A 27,170-nucleotide genomic window follows, 5' to 3' on the forward strand; every position below is an offset into this window, starting at 1 on the left:
AGGTTTTGTTCAGTGCGACCCGACCAAGTTCCATCGCTATGGGTGGGAGAATACAATGGATCATAGCCCACAGCGCAGTACAGACCTCGAATCAAAATCTGAAAGATCGATGCTGAGACTCATATATCAGCCTCTGAGAGTATGGCTGTATTAACACAAGCATCAAGGTGAGTTATAGCAATGACAAACCCTGGATTACTGCCGCACACAGACGGCTGATATTTGTAACTTGTGCTGCATTTCCCAGAACTCGGAAAATTGTAATATGTACCTAAAACAACCAAACTGGACCTGTGTATTGCTGCCTGCAGCTATATTTATATTTATATTTATATTTATATTTATATTTATATTTATATTTATATTTATATTTATTATTATTATTATTATTATTATTATTATTATTATTATTATTATTATTATTATCGCAGTGTGTGGGGAGAGTAAGCAAATGAATAATTGCAACTTCTATCAATGTTAATACTTGTGTTTGTGTTGGTGTTTGGAATATACAGTAATGCCTGTATATCCAGAAACCAAAGGGTGTGCAGAAGGCCGTCCTGAGGCTCATTTGAGAGACAGGATGATCACCAAAATGTTAAGTGGAGGTGTTTTACATCCCAGCAGGACAACATTGGGGCGGCCTGTGGATTTTTCTAATGAATGTGTCTTAATTGCAGGCTGGCTGTTTGACATTTGAAAAGTTGGATGATGCCTGTCTTTTCTGAAGGACCATCTGCATTTCCATCTTTAAGGTCAAATATGTATGAATAAAACATGAGGGGGGGGCTCTTAAGTTAACAGTTTGCTATTGCACATTGCTATGAAAATTGTTTATGAGCAGTTTGTGTGGTAATAATACTAATAATAATAATAATAATAATAATAATAATAATAATAATAATAATAATAATAATAATAATAATAATAATAATGCCATTATTACCGAGTGCACATTAGCTATAGCAAACGACTGTCTCCTTTTGCTTTTTTGATTTTAATGGATTTGCCACTGTAGTGACTTCTCAGTCGGCCAGCTGATAGTGCTAGGGTTCACGTCACACAAGTCAGGTATCAAAGAGTTAACCTGGAATATATTCAACATCAAAGGAGGGACCAAAAAGAACCTTGGCATGAGATTGAAAGAATTTAATGAGCAAAATTAACATGCATTAAATCTGACCTTGTGCTTATGTGGCAGATGTTGAATAGACAGTCAACCAAATATATTATATCAAGTAAACACTGATCTATTGAAATATCATTGGCGCACATAAAGTTCCAACCAATATTGTCCCCCCTGCCATTTCATGCTACTCTGTAATGGTGCCAGCCCTGACAACTTCGCATTAGGACTCAAAATCAGATCCTTGCTGTTGGATCAACGTGCAACAGGTGCCTCAACTTCTATGTGCAATGTATTTTATGAGCGAGATATTCTTAATAATATATATTTTTAAGACGATCAGAGAGCAACATCAGAATTAAGTTTCATCACCACGCTCTTTGAGTCTATAAGAAATTTAAGACCACCTGACAATTAGAGCCGATTCCAGTCTTCATTAACATTACTCTTAAAAAAAACATAGAAATACAAAAAAAAGAAAAAGAAAAAAAAATTAGGATTTTATGCAGTGAAATAACACCCAAATTGAAACTTATACAAGTTGAGACATGCATTATAAAAATGTATTGCGTGCACCAAAAATAATCTGCAACGGCTAGCATATTTTAAACCCCGTTCTCGGAGGCTGTGTTTCCAAACGGGGAGGCGGGAGGGATTTTCTCCGTGGGGAACTAAAACATTGCAATAGATGCGTTTGACTTGAGGAGCGGCTTCCCTGGCATCTCAGACAACCCATTACCTGTAATTCCAGTGACGGATCGGTGAGGTGGCTCAGGGCAGGCCTCCCTGGCTCCAGAATCCAAGGCTTTGGCCTGGAATGATGTAAGACATAAAGGCAAACAAAGGGAGACTTATTATTGCTCGGAATTGGTCGAAAAACAAACCAAGCGAGGGCGGACTCAGAGTTAGATATTTTGCTCTGGGGCCAGCGTGGAAATAAATCCTCAGTGGGCAACAAGCTCAATAGTCCGTGCTTTTAAAACCCAGAATAGATAGAAGCCAGCCTCAGAGAGCAGATATTTTAATCTATTGGCTCTGACCCACAACGCAACTGGACATTCTGGCATTTGTTCAAACTTCTGACCTCTAAATCATGATTATTTTAGCATCGATGAACTCCAAATCAATTGACATAGACCCGTATTAAACATGCCCATACAATTAACATGCCCTGTTAATAATGAATGGACATAGTCTATGTTGTGTACAGTATGTTGAATGGGTCAAACAACTCAAGGACAGTTGTCGATCGCTATCGCACTCTGCTCTGCTTCTGTACTCGTGTAGCTCAGCCTATTTCACTATAGTGTGCCGTGTGTGTGTGCGTGTGTGCGTGTGTGTGCGTGTGTGTGCGCGTGTGCGTGTGTGTGGTTTGGGGGGGCGGGGTGTTGCGTCCCGGCTCGTCCCCCTGCTGCTGATGGATATTTGGCCCATCCCTGGCACTACGCCCCATCTCTGAAGCCACCAAAAACTGTAACCTACCTTGTTGTATTTTCCACTAATTGAATTGCCTAATGAGGTCCCAGGGGCTCCATCCCATTACCTCCGAGTTAATTAAAACCTTTGCGGTGTGCCAAACGGTGAATAAAGATGCAGTAAAGTGCACAAGGAACGGAGAGAATGAACGGGGCTCGGCATGCCGGGGAGGGGACTGACCTGCTTTTCAGTCCTTGTTGTGGGACTCGATATTCCGGGAAGGAGCAGATGTCTATTTTTTTTTTTTTTTTTTTTTATCATTTGTTGTATATATTTCTGGCTTCAGGTTTTACCCTGGATCAGTCTCTCGTTTTCCTGTGTGGTATAGCCTAATTTTGTATTATTAAACATTTAACTTGATTGGGAGACCTCGATGTGTTCGTTCTGCAGGATCTTTATGAAGATGTTGCGTGTTGAGAAACACCGAGGCAGTCGGCCAATCCCAACCATGTCTGTTATGAACTATGCCTGTTTGCGCACAAAGTAACAACAGTGCATGTGAACTATGTGTCATTTCAACATTGCAATAATAAAATCATCATGTACGCGTATTTATTTTGCAAAACTACCAAAAAACAGCTGTTTTGAGGCTGTTGTTTTTTTTTTACAGCTTTTTAATGTGCTTAGGGTTGGGAGGGTGGGAATAAAAACAAAAAATGAAATCCCCTGTTGAAGAAAACTGTTCTTATTTCGTGAGTAATTTGTGTTGTAAATTAAGAAAGAGACATTTCTTTAAGGAAACAATTTCAAATGTTTATTTAACATGTCAAAGAAGGATCACACACTTGAAAAGGGGGGGGCTGCAATTATTGGCCAGCACTATGACTTCAGCTTAATACTAACATTAATCAAGTTTTGGCTAAAAGAGGTGTTTTTTTGTTCCTTTTTTTTTTTTTATAAAGAAACTTTATTTACATCGGTTCTTTTATACAAGAGGTTTATTGGATAAATGCATCAAAAAGAACAATTCTGCAGTAAACTTTACAAAAAAATACACTTTGTTTCATTGCATGACGTAGAAAAGGAGGTGATCAAATATTGACCAATAATATTTCTTCCTTTTCATTATTTAGAAAAAAAAAACAAAAAAAAAAAACAACTCGCTCTAATGCCTATTTGAAAGAAAAGCAATATACAGCACAATAATAACTGAAGGAGAAAACGGCGCTGGCAGATTTAGTCGTTCGATTTGGTAACCAGGGAGAGGGGCTGTGACTGGAAGAGGGCGTGGTGGGAATGGAGGGCGGCCTGGTGGAAGGGGGACGGCGGGGAGAGCATGGAGGGGTGCAGGGAGGCGAAGGGGATGGGCCGGGTGAGGATGGGCGGGGTGGACGGGCCACCCGAAGTACCTAGCGGGATGGAGATGGAGGAGGAGGAGGAGATGGAGGAAGAGGAGGAAGAGGAAGATGCGGAGCCGGAGGCCTTCCCGAGCATGAAGTGGTGGTGCGCGCGGCCCTCGGGCTTGGTGGTGAGGGACAGCGGCTGGGCCTGCTCCGAATGGGTGGCGGCCGGAGCCGCAGGGGAGGCCAGCGCCGCCGAGGGCGTGGCCGGCGAGTCCAGCATGCTGCCGTGGGACGAGGCGGGGCTGTCGCACATCTTCTCCGAGGGCAGGTACTGCACACATTGCTTTTTGTTTCGGATCGAGAAGTCTGGGGGTGGGAGGATGGAAGGAAAAGGAGAAATGGTCAATTCAGTCATTTTCCATGCAGCTGGAGTCCCAAAAGTCCCCAAAAACACTGCGGCTGATGCATGGTGGTGAGGCCAGTTAGTAAAACAGATGCGATGAAGTAAAGAAAGTAAAGAGGTTGGAAATGAATTCAAAAACATACAAAAAAAAGGGAGCGTGTAAACACTTTCACATTTTCAACACGTTTTCAGTATTCGCCAGACGTACAATTCATGATGGGGAACAAAAAAAAAAAATCTATAATGATGATTTTACTCCAGTTCACGTTAAGCCCAAAAAGCATACGCAGTGAAATGAGGCTGGAGGAGTGTGCTGCAGTGATGTGGGTGGAGCAGTTCGCACTGGTCTTTTATATTACACAACAGCAGACATACCTGCCAGCATTAGCAATGAACCTCATATGCTGCTTGGCAAGGTGCGGAGGAGAGGGAATAAGTTAGTAATAAAAGTGTTAGTGAAGGAAAGAACTCATGAAAAACGAGGAACTTACATAAAAAAACAAAAAAGAAAAAGAAAAGAAAAAACCCCAAACTGGAATGGGCTTATGCGATCAAGGTTAGTCGCGGCCCTGCGTGATCTCCTGAGCTCCGCGGGTCAGGCCGAATGTTATTCCAAACGTGCGGAGTTCTCTCCTTATTTGAAAACAAAGAAGCGAAAGAAAAATGGGTCGAACGAAAAAAGACCCCCTTACCCTCTGGTGTTGAGTCTGGCTTATTATCTCTCTTCCTCTTTTTCCGCTTTCCCTGTGCAGATAAACAAAACAGCGCGGTTAGGAAACAGTAAAAAAAAAAAAGAAGCCGTTCGGTGTCAAAGTGAAAGTGAAATGCCAAGACGACCCCCTCCCACTCGCTCCGAACTTCAGCCAATCAGAGCGGGAGGGAAGCAACGGTCATTATTATAAAGACGTGGAAAACAACTGTGCCTGGTTGTAAAAAAAATAAAATAAATGAGGGGTTTAAACGTTTAAACGGAGAGAGAGAGAGAGAGAGAGAGAGAGAGAGAGAGGGGGGAAGGAGACGTGTGAACACTCACGTAGTTATCTCGCGCTGACCATCCGGGGTAGAGCTGAGAGTGGAGTTGCCGCTCTTTCCTCGCCAGCTCGTAGTATTTGGCTTGTTCTTCTCTTGATAGCGAGTGCCACTGTAGACCAGACACATGAAGGCGTATGAGGGAACTGGGTCCACACACACACACACGCACACACGCACACAAACACACACACACGGGCACGCACACACACACACACACACACACACACATTCATGTGCCGGTATCAAAATGAGGACCCGTGTTTCGGGTCCACACACACACACACGCGCGCGCAGGCGCAAGCACGCACACATATTATTGTGCCGGTATCAAAGTGAGGACCCGTGTTTCGGGTGCACACAGACACACACACACACACACACACGCACTGCCCTGCCTGCCCCTCACCCGTCTCCCGAGGATCTGGTTGATGGCGGCGCTCTCCTTCAGGGTGCACTCGGCGACCACTTTGGCTCTCATCTCCTTCATGTACAGCATGAACGCGTTCAGTGGCTTCTTGATGTGCGGCTTCTTGTCCTCCTCTTTCTTGGGCGGCCCCGGGGACTTCCTGCTGCAACCGGACGAGATGTTGTTGGGGGAGGGTGTTACTTAGAGACAACGTTTTGGAGGGAAGCTTAGCGTGGATGAGGTGTCGGGGTGGAGCGGGCCTCACGCGTGCATGGAGGGACTGATGTTGTCGCCGTTGGGCTCCTGCTTGATGGCCGGGGAGACGATGGCGGGATGGGGGATGCCGGTCTGGTGCAGGCTGTGTGAGGGGTGAGTCACCATGTGCGGGGAGAAGCGGCTGGACACCAAGCTGGAAAAACAAAAGGACAAGGACGCCGTTTCGTTGAACAGCTGTTTCTTAAAGCTCCTCGAATCTGCCACCGCGTGGGAGGGAGCGTCCTTACCGGACGCGTCTCGCAAGACTTTCAATCTTACGGTAGGTTTTACATGCTTTGATGTTTGGTTCAAATAGAGACTTTTTTTTTTTTTTCAAAAGCCTCCTTTATTCCGCCGTGGCAAAAGAAAAGTTGAGTGTGTTGTTTCCATGGCGACGGCGTGTCCATGACACCTGAAACGACTTCCCCCGCTGCATTCCAGACCGCGCAGGCCGCCCTCGCACCTTTACTGCAGGACACCTTCACACTGTCACTTGTAACTGATTGGTTTAATTAGAAACAAAGATGAACTCCTCGAATAAACTACCATCGGACTGCACCACACATAGCAGCACTTTTCTTCAATACGCTGCCAAAATTATAACATAATTGATATAAGTACACACACCCGCGCACACACACACACACACACACACAAGCAGAGATATACATCCATGTCCTTAACATATTCGTCAATTTCACCATCTTGTTATACCCCAACAATGTATTTAAATAAATACCTGAGGAATGTAACTTGATATGGTGTTTGAATTCCAATGCATCCCGAATATTGACTTTGTGAGCGGGTGTCGTTTTTTCCTTGCGTATAAACCTACGCTTTATGGTACTGAATAGAGCCTGCATTACACTGGAGATGTTAATCACGTTGATAATAATACCTCCTGAAGTTATTCAAGTATTACGAACAATTCACACTTGAAATGCGGCTTCAGGATTTCAGCCAGAGAAATGGATAACACATATTTAACTGGACTGGCCAAACCATCATATCTAGCCATTTCCTGCACTAATCATCCAATTAGTGAATTCAATTATAATTTAATGATATTTTTAACTCTCTTTTAAATTGATATTGGTCATGCTTTTTTTATATAGTCTATTTGGAAGATGGGAGGATGTGTGTGTGTGTGTGTGTGCGTGCGTGCGTGCGTGCGTGCGTGCGTGTGTGTGGTGGGTTGTTTTCTTTGTGATGGATTGTTGGATTCTGCTCTTCCAGCCATCAGCTGGAGATACAAAAACTATTGATCACCTCGTGAGGCCCTCTGAATATTTCATCTCGCTCTAACACCGGAAGGCTCGCTACAAATCTCTCCAATTCAGACCGTGGGCCCGAGAGTTAAGTCGAACGGGGCTTGTAGGTTCATATGAGCTTTGATTTGTCCTAATCGATGCCCGGAACCTTTCATCTCGGCGTGCGCGTAGCCCAGCGTCTCGGAGCGCCGAGCCTGACCGCCGGGGTGAGGCTCCGAGAGAGGAGAGACAGAGCCGTCTGAGGAGCGAGCCGCAGAATGTCAATAATGCTTTCCCCTCTTTTTAAAAGACAGAGCGTGTCTCTCCGACAGCCTCAGAGCTCCTGTTCTTTTACATCGCTGAGCCCGCGAGGGCCGCCGGCGATCCGACGTTCTGGAGTTCAGCGGAGCTAACGTTCTTCGCAGTTTTGCGCAACACCTCCTTTTTCTTTTTTTTTCTTTTTTTGGTCCGATGATCCGAGCGTGTTTTACTCAGGGATGAGGGTTTTTATCCGACGCATTGGGAAATGTGATTACAGCATGTCGTGTTACCGTGGGATATTAGGTATCCTGCCTCGAGCGCCCGGGAGTGCTGTTCAACAGGATCCACTCACCTGGACATGGACGCATTCATCGCCAGCGCTGGATAGGGGTGACGGAATCCCCCCGGAGGGATGGAGTACATCGGCTGGCCGTGCCTGGGAGGGAGGAGAGAGAGAGAGAGAGAGAGAGAGAGAGAGAGAGAGAGAGAGAGAGAGAGAGAGAGAGAGAGAGAGAGAGAGAGAGAGAGAGAGAGAGAGAGGTGGATCAAACCCAGCTGAGAGGTAGCCTACCAAATCGAATCCTCTGCTCATCGACTCAAATCCCCCTTCCATCACAATAAATTACGAGACGCACACTAGAACTCGTAAATATCTCGCATTCAAGCTTTTCTCCTAAAATATTCAAATATATTAATGTCTTGAGAGGGTTCACCTGCCGTTATGCCACAGAGTAGCCAAGCTGAGTCAAACCTCATTTGTTGCTTGCAGCTAGAAGCGCAGCGATATCAAGCAAATACTCCTTAAATCAAGGTCCTTCTTTTCTTTTGCGCTTGTCTCTATTCACTCTATTATTATAATGTATTTATTTATAGCTATATTTTAACTAATAAGCAAACACGGATACTTCTAAAATGGCAATTATGGTTACGTTTGACCATACAGGAAAATACACTTAGACAGGTCAGCGGCCTTGAAAAAACAGGATCTTTGGTATATTTATAAATATATTCATGGTTTTCTTGCGTGTCATATGAGACATATTTGTAACGTTTCTCGGTAAAAACCTGTTTTTCTTGAGGGCTGAATGAACAACACGAGGGGCTACTTACTGCGGCACCAGCCAGCCTAGCGGGTGTGAAATCTGACCCACCGCTCCGGGGGACAGGGGGTAGTAAGGAGAGAGCTCCGATGGGTGAGGGGTCCGGGGAATACCTGCAGGACACCACAGTCATTGGGACGGGGACTTGAATATAGGCGCACCACACACTACGGCTTTATACACCTTATACGGTGCGCTCGGTACCTGTCTTGGGGTCCACGATCTCCGGGGAGAGGTGTGCGGGCGGCGTGCCAGGGGAGAAGTGTTCCTGGCTGTAGCTGATGAGGGAGCTCAGCGGGTGGACGTGGTGAGCGTGCTGGACCACCGGGACCTTGTTGGACTGTTGTCGTTCGGGGAGAGAGGAGGGAGCACAGAATTTAGAACCTGGGGGGAGAGGAGGGGGTGAGGGGTGGGAGCCATCATGCCCTCCACGGTAAACAACACGGGCTGTGTGCGTGTGACCGGCCCGGTGATGCAATCTGGACCAGCACCAACGAACACTAAAAAGCCTGGCGGACGCATGCCAAGACCATTACGGTCAGTTAGCGGAGGAGAGAACTTGTTTGTTCAGCCCAACAAGCAAAACAACAGCGCCACCAGTCCAAAAGTCACACCAAAACACTTATGACACACAAACAAACACCGAATCAGACCACGGTAAAAAAAAAAAAAAAAAAAAAAGGAATGCCCATAAACAAGGATAAACATGACCTAATTCGGTTTACGGCTCGGAGCGGAGGCGGTTCAACACGGAAGCGTTGGCCCGCGGCGCTCTACACGTTCTATACGACTTCATGCTCAGGCTGTGAAAACACGTAACATCACAGGGGGGCGGCGCAGAGACACACCCTCCGAGGACACTTCCCCCCCTCCGTCGTTGTCTTTTCCGAAAAAAATTCTTGCAATGCCTCGCGGTCCGCCCGGCAAGAGTCCAGAGGCCCGGCCATGACAACGGCACCTTCCAGACCTGCCCGGGATTGCGGCAGAGAGGATGATGAAGACAATAATAATAATAACGAACGTCTCTGCTTTCATTAGGCAGCACTCGGGCCCCGGCAGTCATTTCCCCCGGCCGAGCGGCTGAATGGAGCGTTTGTTGGCTAGACTTGTCACATGGGAGGGTCAAGGGGTGGGGGGGGAGAAAGGAGTCTTGTTCCTCCAGCCTAACCTTTCTTCAACATCCCTCCCCCCGACCCCCTCCCTCCACCCCCCACCCCCCTTCCCCAACCTCTCATCTCTCCAACGTGGTCTGGTCGCGAACAAGGTTTGCATTGAGGCTTCTGTACACTCCCTTGCTTCATGCTGCTTAGAATTGTTCCAAATCTTAGCCGTGCCCCCCCCCACCCCCCGCTTCTCCTCCCCCCGCCGCTGCCGCCGCCTGTCTTTAAGAAAGGTCCAACCTTTCCTCTTTCCAAAACCCTGGGCAAACCGGGCTCTCCTGCATCTGAAGCGCACTTTGATTCTGGCTGCGTGTCCGCTGCGGAGAGGAAAATATTGACAAATGTAAAACAAGAACTATATTAAGATGACTTTGCTCACAACGGACCGCTATGTTTTCTCTAGGACCCGGAGAAAAAGTCAGCGTACGAGAGAACTTGAAACAGCGGCGAACGCCTCTGATGCCGTTTCGTTGCCGCATTAAAAAATAAAAATTGCCTTACGAGGTTGAGATCCCCAATTCCGAACATCTCGTTAGGCTTTGTTGTTTTACTTTGTGTAGAATGCGCCTGGATATTCCCAATATTGTCAAGGCTGTTTGAGACCTCTAGACCTGGGTGCCAGCACATTTTGGAAAGCGGTTCTGTGAGAATTAGAAATGATGCCTATTAATAATTCACGCCCTAGAATACACAAATCATGTGTTTTCTCCAAACAGATTTCTTACATTTAAGGGCACCGGTTATGGAATCGCCATTTTCACTTGCACGGGCTCAAGAATCATGGAGTCAAATTAGTTGTGCAGGTGATACACGTGAAAAAAAGTATTTTGATCTGCATCCCACCTGTGGAACTCCATCTCCAGAGAGGGGAGGTAGGCCCGTGGTCGACCCGCTGAGGGGACCGGAATGGTTACCTCATCAAATCTAATCTGGCTTTTCTTCTGCAGCAGGCCAGTTAACACTAAAGCCTGTCGTGTGGTGAAGAGATCCACACTGACACAGCAGGTCAAGCTTGGCCGAATATTACACACAGTAAAATCAATACCTTCGTTCAGTTGCGAGGAGGTACCATTCCTCAAAACCTGCCCGGTGCGCTCGCTGTCATGATGCGCGGCCGAGGTGTAACGGGGAAACCGCATGTAACACGAGCCGTGTTTTAAATATAAACAACATCTACGTGACAGGACGGATAAAGAGCCACCTGAAACTGAACGGTATCTGCATCGACAGACAAATTATGCACCTAACTTAGGGGCACGTGTAAAAAAACAACAATCCCACAATACAGTTTAATGGCTCACGGCGAGTAACCGCACTCACAACTGCTCTTATGTGGTAACAGGAAGATAAAAAAAAATTGTACAAAAGTTGCTGAGCTGGTGCAGAGAAAAGGTGACTGTTTGCTGAAAGATTTTTTTTAGCTGAAGAGGCCGAGGTGGCAGTGCCTGGCTGGGCTGTCCAACTTGGAACGCCGCTAAGAAAAGCACGGTCCTTGGTCAATGTGGGTGGAGGGGTGGATTTCATTCAAGCAAACATGTTTTTGGATCCTGCACATCTGAATTGAATTACTAGGCAAACAGCCGACGGGGAAGAGAGCTTAGAACAAACTGAATAACCCTACAGCTTTGTGTGCCTTTCTGCTCGGAGATTCTGGGTGGGAGGCTCGGAGGCCTCTCAAAACTCCAGGAAAGACAGGGTGAAAAGAATGCCTGGCATGCTGGGAAATCCAAGCCCTTGTTTGTCAACGCCAACAGGAAGCGGACGTGAGAGGGGGACCCACCATGCTGTGCGCCTTTAGAATCTGCCACGCCGAAGCTATGTCATTCATCACGGACAACTTGTATTTTACGTCTGGTCATCGCCTCTGAAAAGGTCAATGGCAGTCATTTTCTAGGTTAGAATAATAAAGCACAGTGTCATATTACCCGAGCGGGCCACCAGGAGAATGAGCGCCGACTTTGGTCATTAAACAAACTGACACAGATGTGACACAGCATGTGTATGGTCAAGTCTCTGTGGGGATGGTGTCAACAGCAGATATTCTGAGGAACTGATATTCCGCAAACAAATCAATCCAAAGTAATCATTAAATGGACAACATTGGAAAACGCACACACACGTGTGTGTATATATATATATATATATATATATATATAGTCAAAGTATTTGTTCCGTATTCCATTTCAGAAGAGGATCTTGTCTCTGCATTGGCCCAGCAGGGTTGCCGACCACGGATCAGTATTCCTTTCAGGCATTGCGAAGCCTTTGATTTCCGTGATGGATCCTGGTTGTTCGCTGCCTAATGCAAAATGAGCAGCTCTCCAAGGAATTCCAGTCAAAGATCTGCTCGAAAAAATATGGGTAGAGCGAGGGTAGTGTGTATCAACGTAGAACATTTTTTAAAGAGCGCCATCTCTCTCAGTCAATATCTCCACGCCGGCTCTCGTGGAGTCAAAAGGAATAAAAACCCGAGAGGCATTGAACAAAGGCAATCGGCATGTGTGGAATGCCGCCCCTAGACCTCAACACTTCAATTCACTTAAACAATTTGATGACTAGGTGACTCATGACGTGGTGACGAGACCAGGTCCCAGCTCATTGTCTCGATTACGAGACAGTAACGCAATATTGCAACAGGGAGAGCAATTCTTCTGCGCCTGTCATGTTCAGACAAGCCCATACTCGAACAGTGAGTGAGCTATGATCTGATAAGTGGTTGGGAGACAGACACTTCAGGTCAGTGCTACTTCATTAGAAAGGGACTGTTTCCTTCTTAAACAACATAATAGCCCCAGTCACCATAATCGCCGTTGACTCATGGTCGAATCAGAGCCGGTGACTGAACGACCTCAGAGATTGACTCAAGTAAGCTGTCGTGAACGCACTGCAAATACGGCTGTGATGGCGGCGAATTGGGCCGCTGGGTCGGGCGATGACTTTTACGTGACTGGCGACGGTCAAGACGCAGCCCCTCCCTCTAGACTCCCGTCTTGTCCGCTTGTTTTCCTCCCTTTTTCTCCTCTTGACTTCTTCGGTCCAGCTTGGACACCGCTGCTGGACTGTCAAGCCTCCCATACTGCATCACCTGGCCCCGCAGCGCCTTTGATGTATTATTCATGAAGAGGCAGCCCCTCTGAACACAAGGGGCTTATATGGGGGCGGCGAGGGTCCGGATATGTTTAAGAGTGTGCGCATGTGGGTGTTTTTTGCGGGTTGATTTTTGTGTGTGTCTCTGTGTACGCGTGTGTGTCGGCTGGAGAGAACAGCGATATCGAAGCTTGTTCCCGTCATCCCAAACCCCCCAGCCTCACCAACAACTCCACCAACATTCCGAACAAAAAGCAATACCGATTGAATGCAAAACAAACCTGTCTGTTGAATAATTGAGGATCTCAGGCCAGAGAAGCTTCCAAATTAGCATACAAGCCTTATGGACCCAATCTGTACCGCAGCCAGGCCACCATTCCCTGGAATTTTGTATTCCACAGAAGGCATTGGTTTCTGCTTTGCAGTGTCCTTTCTTGCGCCACATGGCTCAAATAAAGGGAGGAATGAAGCATGCGCAGATCACCGGTCACAATGCATTGTTGTCTGCAGGAATCAGCAGGAATACTTGATGATTTTTTCGTCGCAAGGATTCCGATCATAAGCATCACTCCGTGGCTCACAGGAGTGGAAGCTGGTGGATTATTTTTTTAATCAGTAAGGCAGGGCTTGACGACACACCCCTACTACAGTTGAAAAGCCCCACCATCATGTTTACACTACCTGTAGCTAGTGTACACGTGTATAATCTACATCCATGCGGGTCTCCCAGGATATTTCACTAAATCAATTGCTTAAAAAAACAAGTGTGTCCTTAATGAAAAAAATGCTGTCAGATGTAATGCAAGCATGCAAAATGATTGGAAGAATACATAAAGGATATGCTTCAAGAGGCCCTGCTGGAGTCCCCTGCCTGCCTCTCCTTAGGTCTCTTTCTGGCTCCTGTTGGCCCTGGGCAGTAATCCCCAGCCCCCTGTGTGGGGCCATCCGCTCCCCCTGCTCTCATTAGTGCAGTGTTGGGGCCTGGGGAGCCTGCAGGCCTGGGGAGGCAGCCTGCTGCTCCCCTCCCACTCTGTCTTCCCTCTGCTAGAGTAATGAGCACATAATCAACCTGGCTCCCCGTCAGCAGCACACCAGAGAACCATGTGGGCTTCTGGCCCAGTGTGGGGGGTCAGGGCACAGTGGGGTGTTTCACTTTCTATCCCCCATACCCAAGATAGACTGTACCCAGTCATAGTGATTCCCATTGCACATCCAAGCGACCCTTTGGTCACAGATCACCAGATCCTGCCAGTTTACTTCTTCCAAAAGTTCACTCGAATAAAAGTTAACTATTTAACCTTCGATGAACTTTACTGCCAACGACGTGTAAAAGATGACAAACAAGAAAAACAACATATTCGGTTGACGAGAAATTCAAACCTAATTCCGTCTCTAGCTCTTCACCTGCAAATTAAAGCGCTTCAGTCATTGCCATTCTGCATCGTTACTTATCCTGTTCAGACTGAAAAATTAATCATTAAGAACGGTGCCGAAGATGGCACCAATGGCCTGCCTCATCTCCTGCATTGATGTTAAGTAACCTTTACAACACAGAAGAACTTAAAATTGGGACATTCTAAGAACAAGTCTGGCCTATGCTGATGACATGGAATGAAGCATACAGTATAAAATCACACACCTGAATATAGCAATTTCTGTAGATAATAGCCAAAATAATTATCAGCACAAGCGTTTGGATGAGAGGGAAATCTGATGGAAGAGACTCTTTGAACACTGTACACAATAAAGCCAAATAAAATGTAAAATAAAAGCTTAAAAAAAAATAAAAATAGCCAATTACAAAAACTCCCTCCCATTCAACCTTTTTCGCTCATAATCTACAATTCCTGTCTATTGACTTTCCGAGTTCAATTATGTTCAATAGATATAAAGGTCAAACAAATCAAGATGAGAAGCCAACTCAGCCTCTTGTCAAGTAAGTCCTGAAGCTGGTACCCGCTAGTACAGAGTGGAAACAATCCCAGCTTAGACCTCAAGCCCCTCTGTCAAGCCCTAAATGCTCTTTCATTTCCTCCTAATTCAATCGCTGTTACCCCAACCCTTGTGGAGTTTTGTTTTCTGCCCCGCAACAGACACTTGTGCATTGTATAATTTTAAACATTGAGTAAATAAATTACAATCAGTTGGCCGGTACAAGACACTGCACAGCGGCTCCTGTGTCCCGTCGACAAACCGCCCATGCTCAGACGGAGTCACTCAGAGGTCAGCACTTATTGTGATAAAATATCTTTAATGGGCTTCCAATTGAGACTGAAGTCAGACACAGGCTCGCTCTCCGTTTCCCCTGGGCAAACTCTGCCCCCTTCACAACAGCTTCCCATTGACGGAGCTCAATGAGGACTTTGTGGTATGCGCGATTATCACGCTCATGAGGTCCGATGCGTCCACCGCAAACTCACCAGGCCTGTCTGGCCAGGATACGCAGGGTCAGGGGTTGACACTGGTTATTTACCCAGAGAGATGTGTTTGGTTGCTTTTCTCTCTCTCTCTCTCTCTGGCAATAATGAAACACCACTTCCTTGACAACAGATCCCTCTGATATGACCGTGTCGCTGATAAGCGCGATGCTTATCCCAACGTCGATCTGGGCTGTTGTTTAGGTGACACTCCCAAACGTAAGCCTGCCCCCCTTCCAACCAAACCGTACGCCAAAACAGGTCCGCTGAGGTCCCGCATTGTCTCGGCAGACTAAGACGCGATGATGACTAGTTCTCACTTCTCACCTGTGTGGGAAAAACTCTGAATGGCAAGGTGGTTCAAACTTGAGCGATTTATGGTGCACTGAATTATTGCGGTACGGACAGACAGGGCGCCTGTTCAGCCGCTGGGTTGTGTGTAACGTGAGACGCCACGGGGCGGGTGGTGGGGGCTGCTGTAAACCGATGGGCGGAAGGGACGGAAGTGTTAGTGTCTACTTACTAAATGTCCCGGGGTTGGGGAGCGGGAGTCTTTGAGTCCTGCAGATCCAGGGACGTCCAAAAGAGGCCATTTCATATGGAGGTACTGTGGATGAGAAAGAACGCAGGGGAGAACGGTGAGTTTGCGCGGGGGTGGCAAAGAAACGCAGGCGAAATGAACAGTCAAAACAACAATAAATCAGAACGCTCGCCTTCAGGGTGGCCGTTCAACGCACGCACACTAAAGAGCGTGTCCCGGTCCGCCCCGAGAGAAACACTATGTCTTAACGTGACCCGGAGGGGGGGGGGCTGCGTGATGTTCCGCCTCTTCCTCCCACACGGGCTCATCGTGCGAGACGGAGCCATAACTTCCACAGACACCTGTAACCTGCATGAGACACATGCTACTGCCAGATTCAGACAGTGTGATCTGTCACGGAAACAGGGGGGGCGGGCGGGGTTGGGTGGGCGGGGGTGTGTGAACACAACAGACTAGTGGATGACTGTGAAATTGCCGTTTGTCAAGGGGGAACAAGAGCCCAGCTGTGAGCGTCCATTGCTGAGTGGGTAGGAAGAGACAGCTGGAAGGAAGCCCCATCCAACGCAGTGGAAGGCCGGGCCGGGGAATATACGCTTACCACTGTCTATTCTTCTCAATCGCTTTGGCCTCATGACCCCCCCCCGCCCAAACCAAACGTAATCGCACACTCTGCCACCTTTTCTATCGCGCCGCTATCAAAGCCCTCATGAGTTGGTTGCCCTATGAGTGTTTTCCCCTCTCCTCCTTGAGTTCCCCAAACAATTATCGCGACGCCGCTTCCTACGCCGACCGAGCACGGAATGTATTTTAAATGAAGGTTGTTGCAATTTCCTGCTCGGTAATGTTTCCTTTCTCTTTCATCCAGTGAATATAGCACAGAGCCGGAGCTCCTAAAGCATCCCGGCTCAACCATCTGGCTTATGAATCAGTTTGAATACCGGATACGGCAGATTGTCATGCATGTGGATTTTCTCCCGAGCGCAATTACAAATTAATTAAAGGGGTTTATATTCTCGAGCTTATGTTTTAAACTTATGCAATGGCATGTACATAGGCTCATGGATAATCGTTTACGTTGCCTTTCAGGGCATGATGACGTGCACTATTGTATTTGCAGCATTTGCAGCATACGGTTACACCATCTCAATAGGCACTGACCAGAGTTGAACAGAGAGTCTAACATAGGATAAGATTGGTCACCTACAATTAGTGACTGAATTACTATGGGTTGACAGTAAAATCACAAAAAAGTCTGTGATAAGTTTTTCTTTTTCAAAAAGGTAACTAGGCGTCTCGATTCGCTGGGAGTCATGCATTCAGGTTCTGATTTTCAGCTTCATTCATCACGTTGTAAAGGATTTGTAGGGAGGAAGGAAGCTTGGACGTCTGTGGGTTAAAAATGGAAAAGACATTATAGCAGGAGGGGGAAAGGGAGAGAAGGGAAAAAAACATTTTCAGGAATGAGTTTGTCGGAGCAGGCAGAGGGTATTGTTTCCTGACAGCTGGGGTCCAACGGAGCACTGAGGGAAGGGGGGGGACCCCTTTTTCCCCTTCGAAAAAAAAAAGGGGGGGGGGATTCTTGGAGTTGACATCAGCCCTCTTCATTTTCACCATACAGCTCAAGGCTGAATCGTAGGTTTCAACTAATGGGCCCACGTCCATACAACTGTCAGGAGGCAGTTGCTTTTAGAGGCTGCGAGCTCCCTATTGAAACTTTACTTTGCTGTGTGCATGGTGCCTAATGAATGCTGCTCTCTGGAGAGAAAACCCAAAACAATGCAGTTTTCTCTGTCTAATCTATGTCAATCATGAGTCCTTCCACAAATGAAACAGGCGCTATTGTGAGCATTTGGTCTGGTCTCGCCATGCCCATCCCAACTCTCCCACCAGATCCGTCCCTTATTTGACAGCTACTGCCAGGATTGGGGAACATGGCCCCAGGCACTTTTTTATTCTAAGTGTCGTCTCTTTTTAATTGCCAGTGTGCCCTATAGAGCCACTGCTCAGGATCCTATGAAACATCCATCCAGGTAAATGCCAACCCCACACCTTCCTACAGTAGAGAATACAGTAGGACCCACTAACTTCTCAGAAGGAAAGGTGTTTAATTCAGAGTATTCTTTCGAGAAGCAAAAACTAGGAAACCATTGCTCAGTATGGAACAATTATATCTGCATTGGTGACCAACATAAATGAAGATACAAGAAAATAAAATGGACAGAAACACAAAATTAATAGAGAAACCTGTACCAGCACTCTGCCATCACTGCTCACACCACTCGGTAAAATCATAAAAACGTATGAATATTTCCAATGGCTAACCAGTGGTTGAATAAAATGTTTGCGATTGACAATTATAATTTGGAACTGCGGGACATCAATAAATGCATCGCAGATGCCCTATTTCTAATGAAAGAAAAATTTGAACAAATACATGGTTTAGGCCCATAAGCGATGCTTATTTCCGCATGGGAACTGGAAGCTCTGAGAGTCGGACAGAATACTGAGAGAATTGTGGATTTCTTGCAAAGTTTAGCCACTCGCTGATCCATTTTCATTGCTCTCTAATTGTCTTCCAGCCTCCCATCGCTGCCTCCAACAACTCAGAATAGACATCAGTAGAATGTGCTACTTTTAAGGACCCAGATGCGACAAAGGTGGCAATGATGCCACAGAAATTTTCCAAAAAGCCAAGTCGGAGCCCTTTGGTTTTTTGAACAGAGAGAATACAACATACGCTCTGGGGTAAGTGGCCTGCCAGAGCTGTGTTCTAATTGTTACACTGCTCTCACACAGCTGAGGAAAAGCAGGCCAAGAGTCTTTGTCATCTCTGAAGTGTGCGGTGCCATACCGCAGGCCAACATCAGAGCACGAAGAGACAGATGTCTGGACATTTGCTGTCAAACTAAGTCAGGGCCTGCCAAAGGGAGAGGAAATATCCCAAACTTTAGCAACTATCTGCCTACTTCACAGCATTTTTTATAGCATTTTGGAAGATTGCGGAATTTATTTTAGCACGGGCAAAATTGCAGAACAGTTGTTTTTTTTTACAAATTTTACAGTAGTACTAAATTTATTACAAGAATTATCCCAAATTATTTTTTTTACGTTTATTAAATAAATTGTAATTCTTTCCTAAATATAACAGAGGCTTTTTTTTAAGAAAATACTTCCAAATAAACATCAGGATTATGTATTAGAGAGCGCCACTTGAGCCAAAACAATATGACCAAACAAAGAGACTGACACATAAGCCTGTGGATCAGACAAGGCCTAAGCTTTGTGCGATGCACCCCCCCCCCCCTCCTCCTGAATAGTGGTGCTGCAGGAATGCCTCCACGGATTGCTCCAGCAGATAATGTCAATCACCTACTGTGTGGAGAACCCCACCCCATTGTTTTCCTTTACCCCCCAACAGAAAACAAATGGGCCACACAGCTTGCTGTTTGGCTGAGGTGTTAATTACACTCCTCTGCCCATATGAACAGCAACTCCAGACAATGGCCCCGACGGGCCCCGACAAAACGGTCCCTCCCAGGTTTGCTCTGCTGATATCACCTGCTCATGCGGGGCCATTGACACCTCGACAAGATCTATGCATGAAAAACAATCAGAGCTTTCAGGGAAAAGACAATTGGTTAAGTAGCCCCGGCCTTGTCTCTGAGTTTGCATTAAGACCCATTGTTTGCCGACATTAGAGGCAATTATATTGACAATTCTTAAGCAAACCTCAACATTCATTGTGCTAATTAGGGTCTAATTGATGGGGAAACGACAAGCCGCTCAGCTGGTCAGACATGCATGGCCGCTGTGGGGCCATTGCGGCATTTCTAAATAAGCAAAGTCCCACTATCCAGCCCGCTAAGAAGTGGATTACTGACAGAGGAAGTAGTAAATGCAAACAAACTCCTGTAACCAAAGGAAGACACAATGCAGGAGTGAAGAGAAAACAATGGACAAATACTTTCCTGATAACATAATTCGTGGGAAAGATAATGCCACCCGTTATTTACATCTTGCAACAAAAAAAACCCAAAAAACATTGGTGCTTATTCAACATGTGTTCTGTCTGCCAGTGGGCTGGAGGAGTATAATAGAATATCAAGAACAATGATATTAAAGCAAAGTCATGAGTAGAGATCCTGTTGAACCACACAGGCACTTGTACAACCGGCAGAAGTACTTTTACGCTTTCATATCTGTAGACTCCCCGAAAAACTTCCCGATTGACTTGGACTCGAATTGACTTGGACTTGGGTTTTATATTAAATGAACCACAAGGAACCTGTGGTCCTGCAGTTGCGTTAGCCTTCTGCTAATAGCTACTATATTTGAAGTGTCCATTAGTCCCCAGAGGAGTGAAGTTAAGTGACTATGACAGGGGCACTCCCTCCACTCGCTGGACCTCTATTGTGACCTGGTCGGTCCCTCTGCACCCTTATTCACAGCCAGTAAAAACTGGGTCAAAGGTCAGGCATCCAGAGTGCAGTGGTTTCCATGGCAACTTGGCCTATTAAGGCCAGGCTCATTGGCCTCTTAACATGTTCTCGTACACAAAAGAACTATTAGAGCAAAGAGGCAGCGAGGAGACTACGGGAGGAGGCGGCGCGAGGGAGGTCTTAAAAAGTGCCCTGGTCAGATTCTCGACCGGTTACCCTCCACGGCCGCCTGTTCCACGTCCACGTCCACGAAACCCCATTCGGTGCAGTACTGATATAAGCCACGGTCAGGAAACTCCACATCGAATGATGAGAATTCTGGTGAATTTTGCCGACATTGTTTTTAGAGAGGTCAACGTGGGAACTGCAGTTAATATAACTACTTCACTAAAACGGACTCCATTCAACACAATGAGCTCTGGTGTCAGGTGACCGCCCCTGCCGCAGGCATATCCCAAACAGTACAAATTTGATCGGTAAACTCTAGCTATTAAATGTACTATTGTTGCAGGACTGAATTGACACAAACACACTACCATATGGATTAACCGGCTAATTACACCCACGTCACACTCTTTCTTTCAGCGTTTTGTTTTTTTTCCCCAGGAGGTGAGTTGCGATTTCGGTGAAAGTAACATTACGCGCGCACCTTCGCAGCTCGAGCAATTATTTGGTTCAAAGTTTTTTCTCTTCTCTGCCCGCCTGACGCGATCCTGAGTTATTGCTTCCTGTGTTTCGGAGCCGCCGAGTGTTGCACTCCAGCTGATATGTGTTTCGCGATGAAGCGGCCCATTGTTCCCCTTCTATCTCACATCGTTTAAGGCGGTTTAATAAGACGCAGCTCACCAAAAAAGCGCCCCGATTCGGCGCAACGCAGGTAAAAGTTAAGAATAACCGGGCGATTGTTAGCGCCGAATACCGCGGCAAGTCAAATAAAACCCACTGTATAATTAGACCCACAAGATAATAATCAGGTATTTGCTCATAAAGACAAATAGCAGGCAGCAGCACTCAGCACTAAGTCAATTAGGTGGAGTCAGTTATGTGGTTTCCCATAGCGAGGAGATCTGCTTCCAATTGTTTTCCTCCGGCTACTCCCCCTGCAAGTCAGTGTCAGTGTGATCTTGTGTCAAGCCATACTGCAACAGCTAATGTCACCGAGATGCTGTCTGCCGGCCTCGTATCCTTTGGCATTGTTTGTCCAGTTGTGCAGGAACACAACTTTTTATTGTTCGGGGAGCAGCCGGGTCTCATTGAAACGCATGGCCGTAAACCTCGGTATAATTAACTCCAGGGCATGTGGTGGTTGGCGGGGGTTGGCTAAATGTTTACAGTAAAGCTCAACATAGAAATCAAACTTGTGTGTGTGTGTGTGTGCGTGCATGTGTGCGTGCGTGTGTTTGTGTATACACGTCTACGTAAGTGACACACCAGCGAGACCTCCATTTTTCATTTATGACCAAACACAAATTGACTGGAGACAGCATGGGTTACCAATATAATGCGGGGGTGCTGGCTGCCAAGGCAGTTAGGAGGTATTAAGTCCATGATGCACACTCACACTCAACAGGGCAAATACCAGCACACTGCCATCACTGCTCACCTCTCGGTAAAATCATAAAAATAAGCTTGTATTTTCCCCCCAGAAAGTGCAGATAAATATTTACCTCCCAAGAATAAATTTGAACTAAAACAAAACTATGCCTGCCAGAAGAACCTTTTTTTGACAACAAACCATATCTATATATATATTATATATATATATATATATATATATAAACTTCTCAAGCCCTTAAGCTGACAGAGGCAGGAGGCCACGGCGCATATTGCAGGAGGAAAAATCTAGGGTGGGCATCGGGTGGGTGTTGGGGAGAAGTAGAGAGAAAAAGGGCCTAAATTAAACACATTTGTTTCTGCTCTCACATACCACAAGTCTTATGAAAACAGAGGGCTGATTGTATTCACTCTGCAAGTACCCACCCCCACCCCCACACCACCACTTCGCTGCCTCCACACCCCTCCCTGCGCCACCCAGGTCCACCCCCGTCCTGAGTAGCGCGCACCCCCCCCCCCACACACACTTTTAAACACACACACACACACACACACACGTAGACACACACACACACACGCACACACAGCTGCCTGCCGACGCCTCCTGTGTTTGCTCTGAGAGCAGGCACAAATCTCTGGGCCCGGTCTGACATCCCTATCACCCCATCGCCCTATCGCCCTACCTCAGCTCAGTCCACTCTGCCTTTCCACTCCTCTCCTCTTCTCTCCTCTTCTCAAACACACACTTTCACACGTCCGCCACCCTACACTATTGTAGCCTGTGGCTCTTCTACAAAATGTTTTTTTAATAAATAAATACAATTTAATTAAATACAGAACGCCACTGCAGCAAATGACAAAAAGATAAATTGCACACGTTGAGCCAATTAAAAAAAGTTACTTAAAAAAACCAAAATAAAATTCTGCATACTTTACAATAAACAAGTCCTCTATGAGGGGATAATGTTTGTTACATCGAATAGGTTGAAGCACTTCCATTCCTCCTCAACATTTCCCACATCTAAACTTTAAAACAGTCAAAAATCTATTTCTTACACAAGATTTTAATAATCATGCTGTGTGAGGTAATTACCAACTGCTGAGTAGAAGCATAATACAAGGGACAACTGGAAAGAGTGGTATTCCACTGTATTTTACACATGCTTTTGGCAAACTCAAGGAACTGCAGGGAAGCATGAGCCATTTTCACCTGACGTTTTTAAAGTTATTTAGTCATCCAAATGACCAGCCTTTATTTTATTTTTATCTCGCTGTGTCACTGGCAAAGGAGAATTAAATCATGGAGTCATCTATGTTTCTTTTTTTTTTTCCTTCCCATTGTTGTGCGTGTGTGTTTTTGTAAGAAAGCCTTTCAAGGCCCAAGTTTTTCCCTTTACAATCACAGATTTTCAATTATTTCCAAGGACCGAACTGCCTTTAGAGGGGATACAAAGCGAGAAGAGGATGGGTCATGGGGGTCCACTACCTCTTCAAGGTTCATCAGCTCCCGTCAAAGCGAGGGAGCAAGTCGGACAATGAAGCAGAAAGAAAACTGCAACGAAACTTTTACCTTCCTAAGAACATGACCTCTATGTCAATTTAAAAAAATAAAAATAAATAATGGCAGGAGATTGTGGAAAAGGAGTGGTTAGTTGCGTTGGCTTTTCAATCAATTATATTATATAATTGTTATATAAAATACTTTATTTTTTTTAAATGGGGAAAAAAAGGCCTGACTGGGATTAATTACGCTGGTGTTAACTCATGACTAGTCATGATAAACAATTTGTTCCTTTGCAGGTTTTACTATCTCTCTGCTCAATACATTATTATGAGAATGGAAAGGTGATTATAATCAGGGCTGCGGCAAATATCAGATTCCTAGAAACAGAGGTTTAAGAGAGGCCCTGACCAATTACACGGTATTCAGGAATGCAGGTCCTGAACCACACTAACAGAGGGCCGAAGACAAATACTCATGCACAGCTACCCAATACTCAATATTAAAATACGGCCTAAACTAAGTGGCAGAGGACAACAAAAGTTTACTAAGGGTATCGAAACGTTGATCTCGCATGTATAGCCGTCCCTGTGAACCCACATGTGTGCAACAATGCAACAAACGTATGCTGATTTCAAACTGCACACTTCTGCAAACAATTAGTGATGACTCAAGAACTGTAAGCTGTGTCAGAGGGAGAGAGAGAGCGAGAGAGAGAGAGAGAGAGAGAGAGAGAGAGAGAGAGAGAGAGAGGGAGAGAGAGAGGGAGAGAGAGGGGGACATTGTGAAGGAAAGAAGGAGGAGTGGCTGGAGAAAGGGAGAGGGGAGCTGTGCACAATTACAGCAGGGATTTATGGCCTGAGAAACAATTTATAAATCACAGCGCCTGAGCTAATGTGCTCCAGATTGTTCTCCATGCAGCTGCAATTTTGGTCTGCGTGAAACGGCATAATAAACCTGGCTGGAAGACATGTTTGGGTGGTGGTCGGGCGGAGAGAAGTTAAGGCCGTGGGTGGGGGCGGTGAAGGGTGAGGCCCACGCTCACAAACTGTTGAAGGTACTTTGGGACAAAGAGATTGAGAACTTTTGGTCTAACTTTACAGCTATCATTTGAAAAGTGATGCAAAAAACACCAATGAACTGATGTCAATTTAATTCAAGGTCGAGATAAATAATAAAAAGTAGGGAAAACGTTGTTAAAAGTAGTGGGAAAGCAATTCCTCACGTTAACAGCAGGATCCTGCTCAAGACTGAAGGCGCAAGGTATGAGCTCATTTTTTTCCACCTGATTGTGGAAACGATGAACTATGCCCTGATAATCACATCAGTGACAAAGCCTCGGCGAAAATGAATTTTAGATAGGTGATTATAATAAGAAAACAGCAATGTTGCAAATTGATCCCTTTGTTATCGCTGTAGGCTGGTGTGGAAGAAGGGATCGGATACGCTGAGAGAAGCCTGTGCTTTTGTGACCACTCAGCCAACTGGCCCTGAACCTTGACCTCTAACCCTTCACCCTGGGGGGCAAACAAAGCTCTGAGTGACATCTGAAACTAGACACTCTTTGGGGAGAGAGTGTCTGGACAGGACTCAAATGACCCATTAATTCTGCAGAAAAGATTTATGGCTTTTTGTTCTGCTGTGCGGGGCTCTTAACGGGAGAGTCACACAGATCTGTCAAAAATAATCAAGGATCTCCCGTAATTAGTGGTCTAGGCTGAATTTCAACTTGTTTACTCGCCAATATTGGTATATTGAGTAAATATAAACAAAAATGTTCCATAATGAACAACTTCACTTTGACAGCACCCAGCGGAGTTCCACATGTGAAGCGTCAGAATGTGTCAAAACCAATTGCGACTGATTCCCACAACGTTGTTCATATTCATATACCCACCCTTTGAAGGACTCTAAGGAACAGATTACATACACAGGTTTGGCATTAGTATATTGTAAACAAAAACAGAGACAAAAGTTGATGGTAAATGTGCTGTGGTGAATGTGAGCCTTCGCTGCCAGAATGCTGAAAGCCACTGTAGTATTTAAATCAGGCAAGAACGGAGGAAGACTGGGCCAAGCATTCTGTAGCTCAGCTGTGAGGCTCTAAGCCGTTGCCCTAGGGTCTTTGTCCTGCCTTTCAGGACAAGTCTGAGGTAGTCAAAGACCCTATTCATGACCGACGCTCCCCCTGCCAACACACCCATACAGCCCCAGTCAAGTCAGCCGAGAGCTATAGAGCCTTCCCATTTCACACGAGAATCGGACCTGCCCCTAAAGCCTGCTTCAGGGATTTCCAATAGCCAACCCCTCAAGCCCATGTACAAATCAAACAAAAGGGCTCCTTGGCCTACTCCATGTCATATAGGGCTGATTAGATCTTTTTTCCCCGATGTAACTACTCTGAATTTGATGCAAATAAGTCAGTCACATTTGTAAGGATTTGGTATCCAGCCATGTAAATGGATGAGGGATTATGCCAGTGGAGCTGCCATCCAACCCTCCTACATCTATCTTCTATCCGATAGAGAACCCACCTGACACCGGTGGAACGAGGGAACTCTAAATGTTAAACTCATCGATGGCTGGTCAAAGTAGTGGTGTATGCTATGGCCAGTAAAGATTTGGACCTAGCTACAATGATATATCAAAATAAAAAAATAAAAACATTCGATAATACCATTTTAAGATGGGCAAAGAAAATGAGGTCAATACGTCTCTCACAGGTGGAGATCGCTAGTAAAACAAATTTTAGCCCGAGCAAAGCCAGATTTTTGGGTCAGATTCTGATCCCAATTTTGGAGGGTCCTAGCCCACCGATTAACAATGTTTTGACCAATATTTTGTCAATTTGAAATCATATATTTTATCAGAGTTTCTATATTTCAGAACATCTAACTTATAAGCAAACAAATAAATAAAAATATACACACAAAGAACTTTTTGATATATAAAAAAATTTAAAAGATGACATAAAATTGCATTTTTTCCCCCCGTGAGTTCCAGTGAGTGCATCATCACTTCCGAAACTAATTTGTTTTCCAAGTTTCCCTTGAATACAGCATCGCTTCCTGCTTGGAAAGCCGTTTCTAAACGTCTACAAATGATCGGATTTCAAATGCCTAGTCGGACTTCTGCACTTATTTCGTAAAGATTTCACGTAAGAATTTGAGTAGCGTAAAACGGATAAATACAGGACAAATAATCAATGTTTTTTTGTGTATTATACTCAGTTTAAAATCGGCTGCATAACTGCTGTTTCCTGATGTGGTCAAAAAAATGCCCATTTATGGCCGATATATCTAAAAAGAACAAAAAAAGAAATTAAAGGAAAATCACAAAATAAATCCCCGAACTTTTTTTTCTCATTCATTATTGACAAACAGGATCCAATAGTCCAGATTGAGATAAGGAGGATACTCATTCAGATGACTAGGATCTTGGCTTTGGCTTTAATAAAATTGAACGCTCAGCAGAACATTGTGACTTCTTAACAAGCACAATCAATTTACACGGGTTACTTGAGGCAGCAAAGGCCGAACAGAGGCTAAGTTGTGAGCCGTGTCAGGAAGAGCACACTGCCATGAGAACAAACAGGCTTGAGAACTTTCAGTGGATGTTTTTTTCTCGGTTGGAATTCAATGAGCATTAGTCGTATCGGGCAGCAAAATAATAATCGGTTAATACAAATAACATTATTGGACGTTATTGGTCGCGTACGCAGGTTTGGTGGCCCGTGCAGATGCAAGGAGTGGACTTGACATCAACTCGCCGGCCCAGTCGTCCAAGCTTACTCCACGAGAACGAGGATACGCTGTGAGGGAAGCAGTCAGACTGATTTATAACTTCAACACGGAGAACAGCTGCTTGCTGTCAACTAGC

General features: G+C 45.5%; 1 protein-coding gene across 2 annotated transcripts in view; it reads right to left on the bottom strand.

Moving 5' to 3' along the window:
- Positions 1–3,329: 3,329 nt before the first annotated feature.
- Positions 3,330–27,170, bottom strand: part of tcf7l1b (transcription factor 7 like 1b) — a 31,866-nt gene continuing 8,025 nt past the window's right edge. Inside the window, exons 4-12 of one of the 2 annotated variants that reach the window (XM_080003466.1) lie at positions 15,780–15,863; positions 8,797–8,932; positions 8,603–8,705; positions 7,845–7,928; positions 5,992–6,135; positions 5,727–5,886; positions 5,322–5,429; positions 4,981–5,032; positions 3,330–4,251 (exon numbers count right to left, since the gene is read on the bottom strand). In XM_080003466.1, the coding sequence (XP_079859592.1) occupies positions 3,779–4,251; positions 4,981–5,032; positions 5,322–5,429; positions 5,727–5,886; positions 5,992–6,135; positions 7,845–7,928; positions 8,603–8,705; positions 8,797–8,932; positions 15,780–15,863 (1,344 nt within the window). In that variant the 3' untranslated portion in view covers positions 3,330–3,778. Of the gene's footprint in view, positions 4,252–4,980; positions 5,033–5,321; positions 5,430–5,726; positions 5,890–5,991; positions 6,136–7,844; positions 7,929–8,602; positions 8,706–8,796; positions 8,933–15,779; positions 15,864–27,170 lie in introns of both variants that reach the window. The other variant, XM_080003465.1, reaches the window with a different exon arrangement.

The sequence above is a fragment of the Zeus faber genome (genome assembly GCF_960531495.2).
Source record: "Zeus faber genome assembly, chromosome: 7".
NCBI classification, from domain to species: Eukaryota; Metazoa; Chordata; class Actinopteri; order Zeiformes; family Zeidae; genus Zeus; species Zeus faber.